The sequence below is a fragment of the Oncorhynchus kisutch genome, linkage group LG6 (genome assembly GCF_002021735.2).
Source record: "Oncorhynchus kisutch isolate 150728-3 linkage group LG6, Okis_V2, whole genome shotgun sequence".
NCBI lineage: Eukaryota > Metazoa > Chordata > Actinopteri > Salmoniformes > Salmonidae > Oncorhynchus > Oncorhynchus kisutch.
Genome location: NC_034179.2, coordinates 82805906 through 82822149, shown reverse-complemented (window position 1 = coordinate 82822149; position 16244 = coordinate 82805906). Strand labels below are relative to the sequence as shown.

The 16244-nt window shown below is 43.7% G+C and overlaps 1 protein-coding gene across 1 annotated transcript in view; it reads left to right on the top strand.

The window, feature by feature from the left end:
- The first annotated feature begins 9891 nt into the window (after positions 1 to 9891).
- Positions 9892 to 16244, top strand: part of LOC109887109 (tumor necrosis factor receptor superfamily member 16-like) — a 48227-nt gene continuing 41874 nt past the window's right edge. Inside the window, exons 1-2 of the mRNA XM_031827970.1 lie at positions 9892 to 10269; positions 15719 to 15881. Coding sequence (XP_031683830.1) covers positions 10231 to 10269; positions 15719 to 15881 — 202 coding nt within the window. The 5' untranslated portion in view covers positions 9892 to 10230. The remainder of the gene's footprint in view (positions 10270 to 15718; positions 15882 to 16244) is intronic.

Below are 16244 nucleotides of genomic sequence, written 5' to 3'. Positions count from 1 at the left end.
CTAGTACCTGCTAAATCATGAACCTCATCCACTGCTCTGCAACATACTGTATATTAACAACTTATGACAGGGTTGATGCTACAAACCACTGAGAAGAAGGCTATGAGAAGACCCTCTCCTAGCCGATGAGGACTGGGTTTACCTCTTTCTGACCCTGAGCTCTATTGAACCTTCAGACATTTTAATAAACTCTACTTCTCATCATGTGTTGCTGGATGAAGATGTAGTGGGATGGAAAAACTTTCCCTGTTGCCTCAAGAGCTGTGGCCACAGATAGATAGAGTGCTCTTACAAATAACCTGACGTAATATATATTCCTTCCTGTTATGAAATGGCATGTCTGGATATTTCTGTGATTGTTGTTGGACGGTCTTTTTCACCTGTAAACAATTCTGATACGGATGGGGTTTGTATAGAGTGGACACTGTGATGATATAACAGCAAGGCTATTGCTTTGTGGCTGGAATGATAAGGGACACAAAGAGCAGTATATGTTCACACTGCTATGCTTTATCTTGGCCAGGTCGCAGTTGTAAATGAGAACTTGTTCTCAACTAGCCTACCTGGTTAAATAAAGGTAGAAATAAAAAAATATAGCCTGTATGGATTCAGCATGTAAGGTTGTCTATGATGAGGTTTATTGGGCTGCTGATTGGAGAGAGAGATGGTGAAAATACAGCAAGTTAGAGAGAGGAGGAGAAAAGGAGGAGGAGAAAAGGAGGAGGAGAAAAGGAGGAGGAGAAAAGGAGGAGGAGAAAAGGAGGAGGAGAAAAGGAGGAGGAGAAAGGGGAAAGAGTTCAAGTGCAAATTCTAGCATCCATTTGCAAAAACATAGAGACATAAGCATGCCACACACTGCCACAAAAACATCCTGTATACACACTTGCATAGCACGGACTGTACAAACACACGCAAACACATGCACACGCACACAAACACACACACACCAATGCAAACGCACACACACACACAGAACATTTATTATCTCCTTGTTTGCTTGTTGGGGATTTCCAGGACATTAGCTTGAAGCCATGTGTGCTGCTTGACTGAACCTGTCCCAGCCACACAAGGTTAAAGGCTTTGATCACTGCCAATGAGGCAAACAATATGGTCAGACTGACCCGTGCAAATAAGCATATGCACAACACAGACAGACAGACAGACAGACAGACAGACAGACAGACAGACAGACAGACAGACAGACAGACAGACAGACAGACAGACAGACAGACAGACAGACAGACAGACAGACAGACAGACAGACAGACAGACAGACAGACAGACAGACAGACAGACAGACAGACAGACAGACAGACAGACAGACAGACAGACAGACAGACAGACAGACAGACAGACAGACAGACAGACAGACAGACACACACACATTATCTTTCCACATCCGCCCTGGGTGGCAAGTAAAATTACACACAAACAAACTAAATACATATTGAAGCACACACATCAGCATAATGTAGGCCTACATTTGTGTTTGGATGTTTTGGATTCATAATTAAGCATTCTTTGGATTGCCATTTCACAATTGGTGTATTATTAATTTATATGGTTTATTTCATCGGATCAGGCACACACTTTGATTATCCTATTAAATGTCATAATTCATTAGTAAATATTATTCAATAGAATGGAGCTGAGGAAGTCCAGTGTTTGCAGAGTTCAATGAGAGCCTGAGCTCAGATCACATTGTGGAAGGGAAGGAAGCAGGGAGGAAGAGAGAGGAGATCAGGTTATCACTGATGGCTATTCAATACCAGGCCACCAACCAATCAGATTAGTACCTCACTGTGCCTGGCTGTCAATACTCATCACTAAGATCGTCTGTGTGAACACTTCTCCTTTCCTCCTTCCCTCATTTGCTTTTTCTTTCAGTTCCTCTCCTCTCCTCTCCTCTCCTCTCCTCTCCTCTCCTCTCCTCTCCTCTCCTCTCCTCTCCTCTCCTCTCCTCTCCTCTCCTCTCCTCTCCTCTCCTCTCCTCTCCTCTCCTCTCCTCTCTTCCCCTCCCCTCCCCTCCCCTCCCCTCCCCTCTCCTCCCTAGTGCTGTCCATTTAACAGATAAGATGAAGACATCCAGTGGAGGTCTTGGTCTCAGTGGTTGTTAAGGATCCCAGGACACTCATACAGAGGATGAGAGGTTTAAACGATGGTCTCCTGGCTTAGTTCCCATGCACTCTCACATACACTAAGACTCATTCCACTGTTTGATATGCTGAATACATGACTAGCTGCGTGTGTCCAGAACAAAATAGCTGCGATGCCTTAACACCCCCCCCCCCTCCCCTCAATACATATTGTATGTATTGAGAGATATAAATGAAACCATATCATAGTGCAAATAGCAAACTACTGATACTGATATACTCATAATAAAATACATTACTGATATGTTCTTCAAATGTTATACACACCATTTTACACAATACAATAATAACAGTATGTTGCGGAAAATTCTAATTCTGCCACAACAATATGCAATAATAATCTCTCTCCCCCCGAGAAGACCCCAGGGGGGTCCCCACCTCCCAACACCATCAATATTCACCCAGAGCAAACCATCCATTTAGCTGATTAGAGCTAGTAGCTCAACCAGACTGATTAGAATGGGAGGGGAGAGCAGGAGGGAGACTAAAGAGAATCACTCCTCTCTTTTCTGTGGCCAGTATGTGGTGGTGAGTGTCCAGTTGCAAAATACTGCTATGCATCCATCCACCATGTGTTCTACGACACTCTGCACAATCAGTAGGAGAAGGGAGTTAGGACCCACTGGGCACAGACGTCAAATCAACATCTATTCCACGTTGGTTCAAAGTAATTCTATTTTAATGAAATGGAAACAACGTTGATTCAACCAGCGTGTTCCCAGTGGGGAGTTTTCCATTCTAATCTATACACACATATAACATGAACAAACTAGCATCTATCCCACCAGTGGAAACGGGATGCTGTGTTTATTAGCTGACCTGCCTGCTTACAGACAACATCCTTCTCACATCTGGGGGATGTCAGGGGCACACTGGACTTCCCTCCTGTTTGCTGAATTCTCAGACCACATCCTCAGGGCCAACAGAGGACCACCATGTCTGTATTTGTCTGACACCCTCTCACTCCTCAATGGTCTCATGGCCAGATAGACCATACTGTAATAGACAGGTCTGTCTCTATCACCTGTACAAACACAGGGAGCCATGGCTACTTCCCTGTGACATCCTCAGGATCATCCCCTCTAACAGGTCAGGTGCTTTACAACCTGGTCTCCCCAGCCTCAGTGCACCTTGCCCCAACCCTGACCACTGATTCTGTTTGGCTTCTTCTGAGCCACAGAGTCAAGGGGTAGATTGGGTCAATGTCTGGTCATGGTTAGTGCCTCCTACCAGCCCCAGCCCACCTCCCACTGGCCTCACAGATGTCAGAGGAGGACTGTGACTCGAGACATGAGGTATGAGTTTACACTTTGAAGATACAGTATAGCCACACAATGCATGACGAGGGGTGCTGTATAACATGCTGTATGCGTTTCGTTTTTTCCCTTTGATTTTATACAGAGCTGTCATTTGAATTCACTGTCCATGTCAGTTAGAGGAATTCAGCATAGTACAAAGCATAGTAAACATGACTCAATCTATGAAAAACACTCACAGGGGAGAGTTATGCATGCACACACATAACTAGAAAAAAGGATTGTTCCCTAAAATAAACAGGGAGAGATTACAGTCATCTGTGATTTTGGACTTGTTGACCGCAGGCCCCAAAACAGAATGGATATCATTAGTCAGCCCATTAACGAGAGGGCTAATTAACACATAACTAATGCACTTAGCATCACATTATGATTGAGGGGGAGCTCACAGTCGGTGTTCCAATTCATCCCAAAGAGAGGGGGAATTTATATAATGGTCCTGATGGGATCATCATTTGTCTGTTAATGTTCTGTATTATGTCCTGTTTCATGTTTTGTGTGGACCCCAGGAAGAGTAGCTGCTGCTTTCTCAACAGCTAATGGGGAATCTAAAAAAATATAAAAAATACTAAATACTGTGCTGATAGGCCCTAACTCCAGTACACTGTGCTGATAGGCTCTAACTCCAGTACACTGTGCTGATAGGCTCTAACTCCAGTACACTGTGCTGATAGGCTCTAACTCCAGTACACTGTGCTGATAGGCTCTAACTCCAGTACACTGTGCTGATAGGCTCTAACTCCAGTACACTGTGCTGATAGGCTCTAACTCCAGTACACTGTGCTGATAGGCCCTAACTCCAGTACACTGTGCTGATAGGCTCTAACTCCAGTACACTGTGCTGATAGGCTCTAACTGCAGTACACTGTGCTTATAGACTCTAACTCTAGTACACTGTGCTGATAGGCTCTAAGTCCAGTACACTGTGCTGATAGGCTCTAAATCCACTAGATGTTGGAACTTTGCCATGGGGACTTGCTTCCATTCAGCCACAAGACCATTAGTGTGGTCGGTCACTAATGTTGGGTGATTAGGTCTGGCTCACAGTCGGTGTTCCAATTCATCCCAAAGTTGTTAGATGGGGTTGAGGTCAGGGCTCTGCGCAGGCCAGTCAAGATCTTCCACACTGATCTCTTCAAGCCATTTCTGCACGGGGGCATTCAAATCAAATCAAATGTATTTATATAGCCCTTCGTACATCAGCTGATATCTCAAAGTGCTGTACAGAAAGCCAGCCTAAAACCCCAAACAGCAAGCAATGCAGGTGTAGAAGCACGGTGGCTAGGAAAAACTCTGTAGAAAGGCCAAAACCTAGGAAGAAACCTAGAGAGGAACCAGGTTATGAGGGGTGGCCAGTCCTCATCTGGCTGTGCCGGGTGGAGATTATAACAGAACATGGCCAAGATGTTCAAATGTTCATAAATGACCAGCATGGTCAAATAATAATAATCACAGTAGTTGTCGACGGTGCAGCAAGTCAGCACCTCAGGAGTAAATGCCAGTTGACTTTTCATAGCCGATCATTAAGAGTATCTCTACCACTCCTGCTGTCTCTAGAGAGTTGAAAACAGCAGGTAGCACGTCCGGTGAACAGGTCAGGATTCCATAGCCGCATGCAGAACAGTTGAAACTGGAGCAGCAGCACGGCTAGGTGGACTGGGGAGAGCAAGGAGTCATCATGTCAGGTAGTCCTGACGCATGGTCCTAGGGCTCAGGTCCTCCGAGAGAAAGAGAGAATTAGAGAGAGCATACTTAAATTCACACAGGACACCGGATAAGACAGGAGAAGTACTCCAGATATAACAAACTGACACTAGCCCCGCGACACATAAACTACTGCAGCATAAATACTGGAGGCTGAGACAGGAGGGGTCAGGAGACACTGTGGCCCCATCCGATGATACCCCCGGACAGGGTCAAACAGGAAGGATATAACCCCACCCACTTTGCCAAAGCACAGCCCCCATACCACTAGAGGGATATCTTCAACCACCAACTTACCATCCTGAGACAAGGCCGAGTATAGCCCACAAAGATCTCCGCCACGGCACAACCTAAGGGGGGGCGCCAACCCAGACAGGAAGATCACGTCAGTGACTCAACCCACTCAAGTGACGCACCCCTCCTAGGGACGACATGAAAGAGCACCAGTAAGCCAGTGACTCAGCCCCTGTAATAGGGTTAAAGGCAGAGAATCCCAGTGGAGAGAGGGGAACCGGCCAGACAGAGACAGCAAGGGCGGTTCGTTGCTCCAGAGCCTTTCCGTTCACTTTCACACTCCTGGGCCAGACTACACTCAATCATATGACCCACTGAAGAGATGAGTCTTCAGTAAAGACTTAAAGGTTGAGACCGAGTCTGCGTTTCTCACATGGGTAGGCAGACCATTCCATAAAAATGGAGCTCTATAGGAGAAAGCCCTGCCTCCAGCTGTTTGATTAGAAATTCTAGGGACAATTAGGAGGCCTGCGTCTTGTGACCGTAGCGTACGTGTAGGTATGTACGACAGGACCAAATCAGAAAGATAGGTAGGAGCAAGCCCATGTAATGCTTTGTAGGTTAGCAGTAAAACCTTGAAATCAGCCATTGCCTTAACAGGAAGCCAGTGGAGGGAGACTAGCACTGGAGTAATATGATCAAATGGTTTGGTTCTAGTCAGGATTCTAGCAGCCGTATTTAGCACTAACTGATGTTTATTTAGTGCTTTATCCGGGAAGCCGGAAAGTAGAGCATTGCAGTAGTCTAACCTAGAAGTAACAAAAGCATGGATGAATTTTTCTGCATCATTTTTGGACAGAAAGTTTCTGATTTTTGCAATGTTACGTAGATGGGAAAATCTGTCCTTGAAACAGTCTTGATGTCGTAGTGAGTGTTTCAACTGAGGACAGACGATTTTTAGGAGTTACGCGCTTCAGCATTCGGGGGTCCTGTTCTGTGAGCTTGTGTGGACTACCACTTCACGGCTGAGCCATTGTTGGTCCTAGATGTTTCCACTTCACAATAACAGCACTTACAGTTGACTGGGGCAGCTCTAGCAGGGCAGAAATTTGACAAACTGACATGTTGGAAATGTCCCAACCTATGACGGTGCCACGTTGAAAGTCACTGAGCTCTTCAGTACCGGGCCATCCTATTGCCACTGTCTTTTTATGGAGATTGCATGGCTGTGTGCTCGATTTTATACATCTGTCAGCAACGGGTGTGGCTGAAATAGGTGAATCCACTAACTTGAAGGGTTGTTCACATTTGGCCATCTAGTGTAACTCTATATTATCGAAGGGAGTTCAATGTTCTGACTGCTGCTGGAAAAACACTGAAAGAAGTAATTGGATTGATGGGAGGGGTCGTTGATTATTTTTTCTGCACATTTGGAGGTGTGCTTGGTGTACAGAAAGCTCACAGAGGGAAGGTCCCAGGACAGCCAGTAATCTTTGAGGCTTTCAGCACAACCCTCTCTAGTCTCTTCTTAGTGAGACTGTCCATGTTACCATACCAAACTGTAACAGACTGTATGAGGCAAAGTCATGAGTAAGGTACTTTAAGAAACTTATCATGTTTCATTACTTATTCTAATGAATAGGACATTCAGCTACTTTACCAATTCAAACCTTTAAAACATTCAGCCTCATCAAATCTTTATCAAGACTATATTTTATGAGTGACCTTGCCGAGTAGAATGACATTGGCTTACAGTATGCTGACTAATCACAAGGACAGGAACATGATATGTGGGGAGAGAATAATGTATGAGTCATAGACGGCCTTGTCAGCACACCAGCAGCATATACATAACACTACTTAAAGAGCTCTCATTCACTGGCTATTTGCTATCTATGGCCAGTTGGATAGATACATTTCAGCAAGATGTTCTATTCACCTCCAAAACCATGTAATCATCATCATATTCATCATCACCTCTTTCAATGGGCTGTTAATCCATTAGCAAGTTGCCATGACAATCCTCTTAACAAACCAACCAAGTGTATGACAACAAACTGTGGTAGGCCTGCCACCTACCATAATGGATAATAATATAGTCTGAAGAGTCATATTGTGGCTACATGCATACAAACAAAAAACAACTTGAGTGACACCGTCTGGAAAGGTCAGTGACACAGTAGAAGACTTTCTTACTTGTGTATTTCCTATGCAATGTTTTAGATTAAAGCGACTGGTTGGTCCGTGTCCTCTGGATGGGGGACATGGGGGTGGGAGGAGTGGGGGCTGGTCTTCTGGGAGGATGGAGGATGTGGGATCATTGATGTGTCCAGAGATCAATAAAGGAGAGTATTCAGATCTCAACAGTGAAACCCAACCAGCCTGCCAATACAAGAGGGCTTCAGCCCATAGAGTAGAGCAGACCCCCTCAGCTGATAGGTACAGGAGGGGTGGAGCCAGACAGGGTCAGGGGGACAATAAGGTTATAGTGGAGGTGGGACGTGACGGTAGCAGGTTCAGTGTGCTGCAACCTGATTGGTGGCTTCTGCTGGCCAAATTGTCTGAGCTCAATAGCCATCAACACTGGTTTGCCTTTAAGTGTGAATAGCTCAATGAGCAGTAAACACAATTATAGAACTCAGACGTGCATTAGTGGTCTTTTAGTGGCCTTCCCAAATTTAGTGTATCATCAAGGACTGTGGAGCCTGTCCAAAAACTCCACATAATGGACCATGTGATCTGCTTTGATGGACAGGTTCAATACAGAGCATATCCCAGAGGTGTGTGTATGAGCATAATGGCTCAATTGAAAATTCACACTCTCTCTCACTCTATTCACTTACCATATGGAGTTGTGTCATGGTACCATAAGTACAAGTGGTAGGTTAACGGTTGTAAGCCTTGGTATGAAATTACATGACACGAAATTATGTTATAAAATGGATTGTAAAACATGAGTCAATATTAATTCAGTTGTTTCTTTCTTGAAAGTGCACATCCCTCATTGAACTGTCTTACCTTGATAGCCTGATTATTCACAGTAGTGTTACTTCAGGGATGACCAACTATGCAAGGGAAGTAGTCTCCCTCTTGTGGTGTATCATTATATTGTGTAAGAGACTATGGTGTGGCTGGTAAAAAGCCTAGCTCTTTGAGCAATGGTACAATTCCCACCAAGTGGGTTATCCCTATTATCGCGATGCATAGGGTGTCTGCCATTCACGCCGGAGACCAGGATTCGCTTGCCATTCCCTCTGTTCGCTACGTTGGTGTCAAGTCGGATGGCGGCCGTTGGGTCATCGAAAGGCACAGAGATACTTGTGAAGGGGTTTGAAAGAAAGTCGACGTGCCCACTGGTTCGAAAGGGGCAGAATTGCGGTCCTCGCTGTATGAGCCACTTTACAATTCCCACCAAGTGGGTTAACCCTATTGGCGCGATGCGTGTTTGCCTTTCACGCCTGGATTTGCTTCCCACTTCTTTTGTTCGCTACATATACTGTATATATATTTTTTTTTTTTTTTGTGTGCGGCTGGTAAATATTGTAGGCTATAGGCCTACGTACCGTAGCCTACTACGTGTCCATGTAGAAAGCGCAAGAATCAAGCCGTGCCTAGAATGATGATGTGCTTGACACCAGACCCTGAAGAAGGCACAGTGATGCCAAAACGTTGGTGGTTTACCCAGTACATTACTGGGAGCTTGTATATAGAGTATGCGACTCTCTCTTATTTTTTTATTTCCTTTTTTTTTTACATAGTTTGCTCGCCATTGGTCAGCACCTCTACCAACTTTTGGGGTGTGCACCAGCTCATGAAATTCAACCATTAATATACAGTTGACGCAATAATACAGACCACATAAATGAGAAATGGTCAATGAAAATGCATGTGAAAAAAGCAGCTACCCAGTAGATTTCAAGTAGATTTCCGGGGATGCTTTCTTTGGCAAATAACATGCAATGCAACGCTTTGGAGAGAGAGCTAGAGAGAGCGATAGAGAGAAAGAGAGAGAGGGAGGGAGAGAAAGAGTGAGAGCAATAGAGAGAAAGAGAGAGAGCGAGATATAGATGAAGTGTCAGAAAAGTGGCTCCAGTTGATCCTTGTCTCGTGTCTGTGTAGATCAACTGGCGGCCAGAGTGACGAATTTGTACTGCAGGTGTTTTTGTGTGTTTTTGTTTGGTTGCATTTTCATTGTTGGACATAAAACAATGTAAATCAGCTCCAAGTTTTAATTTGGAATATCTGTTCCCAAGTATTTCCATGCATAATATAGACACGCATTACCATATACAAATGCAAGCAAGGTTTGGAAGTATTATGTTTTAGTCAAATATTATATCTGTTTGGGCTTAATGCCATCAATTTGAAGTCCACAAATGATTTGTAACTATGTTCTTGCCCCCCAACCATCCACTCAAGAAAAAATTGACGCACGTCTGAATCTAGTTGATGATACCAGGTGTAGATCGTGCAAGTCGACGACTGCAGAAGTCACAGGGTAAATCGGGAAGGAGTGGACGTGCCTCTCTTCAGTTCGTGCACGACTCTTGCCTCCGCAGTGCACTGCTGGATAGCGCTCAGTACAGTCAGTCTGCGCCGGGACGCTTCACGCACGCACCAGTGACCTGCCAATGCGACGCATCTCACTCTCAAAAGGTCTCGAACGCTACACCGCAGCGAAGAGCATGGGGAATTCACTGCGGACTCATTGATAAAGAATTGCCACTGGAATTAAAATGAACAATTCGTCCTGTATGTTTTCCTTTGCAGTATCCATTTAGTATAGTATATTTGTTTATGACACTGTAGGAAACCGAAGCATGGCGGGTACCTTATCATTGGTGATGTTGTTTGGAGTGGTGAGTAGTGGCATGAGTTATAACTCTGATTTCATAAATATATATTTCATTTGATTGAATAGGTAGCATGGGAGAAACGTGTTCATTGTTTGCATTTTATTACTTTGCGTTATAACACTGTAGTTGTATTAGACTGGGGATCCCTGCACTGTCCCTCGTATTTCTCCATCTAATGCTGGCAAATTAGTCACGATACTAATCTGAGGAGCTGCTGGAGGGAAGGTGTTTATTCCCCCCCATTCCCACACATCTCAGAACTAAGCATAATAAACCCGAATGTGTGTTTTATAATAACAGTTATAGTTCCCCATGCTCTTCATCTGAATCCTTTGTAGAGAAAAACCATCCTGAATGGTTTTCATAGGCAGGTGCCATAGCCCAAGGTTCCTTTTACAATGTAGGTTTTCATAGCAGGTCCATCCATTTAAAACTGTGGTAAGATCACATCGGACTGAAATGAAAGGCTTGTTCAGTCATCGGTAAATATGCATACTCCGTGTTGGGGAAGCTACTCAGAAAATATAGTTTACCAACCTACCAATTACTTCACACTTGAAGAAGTTAAGATACATTAAAGCTCCCCTTAAGACAAATATAGTTTACTGAACTAAAGTTACTTTGAAAAAGTAGTTCACCACATCCAAACTAGTTCTTAAAAAACGTTTATATGTGCACCTGAAATGCCATAGATAACAAATTGCAATTGAGGTCATATGTTAACAGAATGTGTCATTTTGCCTAAGAAACAAAAATACGAACGTTTCAAGTGAGAATTTTACCAGGTTTAATGCTGAAAAAAAGAAAATGATTGCCTACTTCACTCATATACCCAGTTTAACTTCTTCCAGTGTGAATTAATTGTTGGCTTGGTAAAATATATTTTCAGAGTAGCTTCCCCAACACTGAGTATGCATATATGAAACAGATCTGTGCCATTTACTGATGACTGATCAAACCCTTAACATTTCAGTCCATACGTGATCTAATAACAGTTTGGATGCATGAACCTGTTATGAAATCCTAAAATACCCATATTTTCTCTTTTTATGGAAGTAGGCTTCTGTTGGTAGTGAGGTAGTGACTTATCTGAAGTTCAGAAAGTTTTGAGGAATTCATGACATGAGTGTGGACTTTCGATAGTTGGGTGATGATAATGATAATGGTGATGGGGATGATTACAAATGGTTTGCTATTATTTGGTGAGTGGCTGTCATAGGCTAATCCTCCTGATATTTCAAGACCTGCTGGTCTAATAAGGCTTGTTCATTCACTCACCATGTGAACAGCCCTCTACATTACTCAGGAGCAGTCTGTTTTGACAGCTTCTTTACAACATTGTGGTAGTATAGAGCATGTTTGTAGAATTAGATTCAGAAATAGTCTCTAATTGACTATGAAATCGGGGAGAGTGCAAAGCAGGCATCTCATTGCTGGGGATGTGACCTGGTGTGTGTATGTGTGTGTGTTTGCGTGTGTGTGTGTGTGTGTGTGTGAAGGCATTGCCTTATTCTACACTTTTGAGTTAAAGACTTAAAGCCAATTTATGCTTGATCCGACAATGTGGTCGGAGGCTCCGTATGGATGGTGTGATGCAATTGCGCAGTCTACGGAGGGGAGTCGCTGTGCGTGGCTCTAATTTTGTGACAATGCGGAGGGCTCCGGTATAGCTCCTCATTGACATGATAGGTACAGTTGATGTCGGAAGTTTACATACACCTTAGTCATATACATTTAAACTCAGTTTTTCACAATTCCTGACATTTAAAATTCCCTTTCTTAGGTCAGTTAGGATCAACACTTTATTTTAAGAACTTTAAATATCAGAATAATAGTAGAGAGAATGATTTATTTCAGCTTTTATTTCTTTCATCACATTCCCAGTGGGTCAGAAGTTTACATACATTCAATTAGTATTTGGTAGCATTGCCTTTAAATTGTTTAACTTGGTTCAAACGTTTTGGGTAGTCTTCCACAAGCTTCCCATAATAAGTTGGGTGAATTTTGGCCCATTCCTCCTGACAGAGCTGGTGTAACTGAGTCAGGTTTGTAGGCCTCCTTGCTCACACACACTTTTTCAGTTCTGCCCACAAATGTTCTATAGGATTGAGGTCAGGGCTTTATGATGGCCACTCCAATACCTTGACTTTGCTGTCCTTAAGCCATTTTGCCACAACTCTGGAACTATGCTTGGGGTCATTGTCCATTTGGAAGACCCATTTGCGTCCAAGCTTTAACTTCATGACTGATGTCTTGAGATGTTTCTTCAATATATCCACATAATCTTCCTCCCTCATGATGCCATCTATTTTGTGAAGTGCACCAGTCCCTTCTGCAACAAAGCACCCCCACAACATGATGCTTCCACCCCCTTGCTTCACGGTTGGGATGGTGTTCTTCGGCTTGCAAGCCTCCCCCTTTTTCGTCCAAACATAACAATGGTTATTATGGCCAAACAGTTATATTTTTGTTTCATCAGACCAGAGGACATTTCTCCAGAATGTACGATTTTTGTCCTCCATGTGCAGTTGCAAACCGTAGTCTGGCTTTTATATGGCGGTTTTGGAGCAGTGGCTTCTTCCTTGCTGAGCTGCCTTTCAGGTTATGTCGATATAGGACTCGTTTTACTGTGGATATAGATACATTTGTACCTGTTTCCTCCAGCATCTTCACAAGGTCCTTTGCTGTTGTTCTGGAATTGATTTGCACTTTTCACACCAAAGTATGTTCATCTCTAGGAGACAGAACGCATCTCCTTCCTGAGCGGTATGATGGCTGCGTGGTCCCGTGGTGTATATACCTACTATTGTTTGTACAGATGAACGTGGTACCTTCAGGCGTTTGGAAATTGCTCCCAAGGATGAACCAGTTTTTCTGAGGGCTTGGCTGATTTCTCTTGATTTTCCCATGATGTCAAGCAAAAAAGCACTGAGTTTGAAGGTAACCCTTGAAATACATACACAGATACACCTCCAGTTGACTCAAATGATGTCAATAAGCCTATCAGAAGCTTCTAAAGCCATGACATCATTTTAGCAATTTTCCAAGCTGTTTAAAGGCACAGTCAACTTAGTGTATGTAAACTTCTGACCCACTGAAATTGTGATACAGTGAATAATAAGTGAAATAATCTGTCTGTAAACAATTGTTGGAAAAATTAAGTGTGTCATGCACAAAGTAGATGTCCTAACCCACTTGACAAAACTATAGTTTGTTAACAAGACATTTGTGGAGTGGTTGAAAACGAGTTTTAATGACTCCAACATGAGTGCATGTAAACTTCTGACTTCAACTGTAGGTCAGGAGGTCCTGTATAAACACAAACTCACTTCCTTGACAACTTCCTTCACAACGGTTCTGCGCTGCTCCGCTAAGCTCAAGAAGTATGAATACCCTGACTTCTGCAGAGCCATATCACCCTAAATGCTGCACGGCCAATGCAGACGTCAGATTGACCATGCAGCACCATTTCAGTCACTCAGATCATGTTGAGAGTAGCAGGCTCCTTATCAGAGGTGAAGCTGGTAAATTGCCAGTTTATTTCACTGACAAGATGCACACAGATACAGATAAACTTGGGGGTTTGGGCGGCATTCCAAGTTCACATTCACCGACCTGATGATTATAGTGTAAGACCATATTCAAATAAAAACAGAGGTTTTGAGCCAAGGTTTGCATAAATTAGTAAGGATAAGAAAATATGCTTATGTGTGGTTTAACAATGCTTTGGGCAATTCTCCAACAGAGGGAGACATGCCAAGAGTGGGGGGATTCTGAAATTGCACTTTAGTCCTCCTCAGTTTTATCATTGGATTGTGGTACAAAATGAGGCAACGGTGTGCTTTAGGACCATGCAGATGCCTCCAAGCAGTCGGGTAGACTGTTTGGAGTGTTTATCCGACTGGATAAAAATGTAATAAAATAGTTATGTCCCCCCACTTCTAAAACCAAAGTTGCACCCTTGAGAGGGTTTGAGATTATGTGGGGGATATCACTGGGTGGGCACGCACACACACACAGACAGACACGCACACACAGAGCAGATAGAGAGAGGGAAGAGAGGGAGAAATGTACAGAGCGGATTAGTCGATCGACAGAGAGAGAGAGAGAGAGAGAGAGAGAGAGCTGTGCTGGCGACTGCTCTCAGTGCATCTGTTTCTGAATGAAAGCAGGGGCTGAGGGAGGGGGAGAGAGGGAGACAGTTAAAGAGAGAGAGAAGGCATCTCAGTGAGAGTGAGACCAGCAGTGTTTCTTAGTAAAATGTGAGGCATTAAACATTAAAGTATTTCAGTCTAATGGTTTTGATGATTATGACTCCAGAATGTGCCTCACATTATTTTATCCTTATTTAAATGTATTGTATGTATGAAAACATGCTTTAGTCTTGTGCCTGTGAAGCTGTTTGGCATTTATATCAGAGTGAGAGAGAGGAAGTGACAGGGAAGGGGAGAGAGAGGGAGAGTGGAGAGAGGCAGTGAGAAAAAGACTGGAAATAAAGAGACAGAGAGAAGATTGTGTGTAGCAGGAAGCAGCATGTGTGTATGCCTTTGCGTGCGTGTGTGAATGTATAGTTTTAAGTTGCGCAATATGAGGACTTGTTATGCAAATTCCAGAGAGGAATCATTCTTTTACCACACCTAGCAATTCGAGAGAAAAACAAGGACGTTAACTCTCCCAGGCCCTCCATCAACAGTACTGAGTCTGACCAATTCCCCGTAGACAGCTCCGTTTGTCTTGGCCTTAAAGAAAAAGTTAAGCTCCTCAAATGCTTTACTCCCCGAAACAGTCCCGCCTGGACTTGCAGTATGCTCCAGCCAGCAGTATTCAACTAACGTTTGCACTACAAGCCAATAAATAAGGAGGAGAGTAACCCCTATGGAGAAGAAAACACAAATCAAGTATTAGAAAAACAAAGGTAGATTTTCTCCTTATAAATGAATGGGTTCAGGAGTCTTTGTAAACACTGCAGACTGTGTGAAGGGCAGTGGGCTGGACATGGATGATCGGAACTGGAATTCTGGGGGGTAGTGTGTGTGTGTGTGTGTGTGTGCATGTGCGTGTGTGCACGAGTGTGTGCATGCATGGGTGTGTGTGTGTGTATGGGGAGGATATATTGAAGTGCTAACATGCAATATGAGGTTGTGCATTAGGCACATATGTTTATAGGTGTTACTTGGACCAGTCATGGGTGAGCACCTTGAGGCTTGCCTTTATGTGCCTTTAAAGGCTCTCTGAGGATGGGACAATGTACTGCTCTGTAGAAGAATTTGTCTCTGATTTAGATGTAGACAAAATTATTTATTGCGAATCATGATACGAGGTTAGATTAGGAACATGATTGTAATACGCACCTGGCTGTCATTTTTGCCTTCAAAACATTCCCCTCTATGAGCCAGTATTATGGGTGACCTCTGCTCTAACACCCTTCTGTCTGTTCCTCTGTCTGTGCCAGGTTGGGGTATTGGTGGCTTCTAAGACGGAGCGGGCGGTGCAGGTGCCCTGTGAGTCAGGCCAGTACACCAAGGGTGGAGAGTGCTGCGAGGTGTGCCCACCTGGAGAGGGGGTGGTGAGGAGGTGTGGTGCCAACCAGACTGTCTGCGCCCAGTGCCTAGACAGTGAGTTCATCCTTCAAATGTACAAGTACACATCTATACAGACATACTGTATTATGCACATGCACACAGGCACGCACACACAGCTATTTTCAGGTGCACAACTAGAGGTTTTCTTCTGGATCAAAAAGGGGCTTATGTGGTGGGCATGGCAGGGGGCGCGGTTGGCCCGTCGGCACGTCATCATTTTAGAAGCCCCCATCTTGGCGGGGTAAAGAATGGCTAATGCTGTGTTCTTTTGCTCAAACATAATAACAATATCTATAATGCTAAATGCATTGTTTTTAGAATTTTCAATTCACCCTGACTGTCAAATTTTTATTTTGGGGATTGTTAGTTCTCAATGTTTATGTTATCAAGAAATAT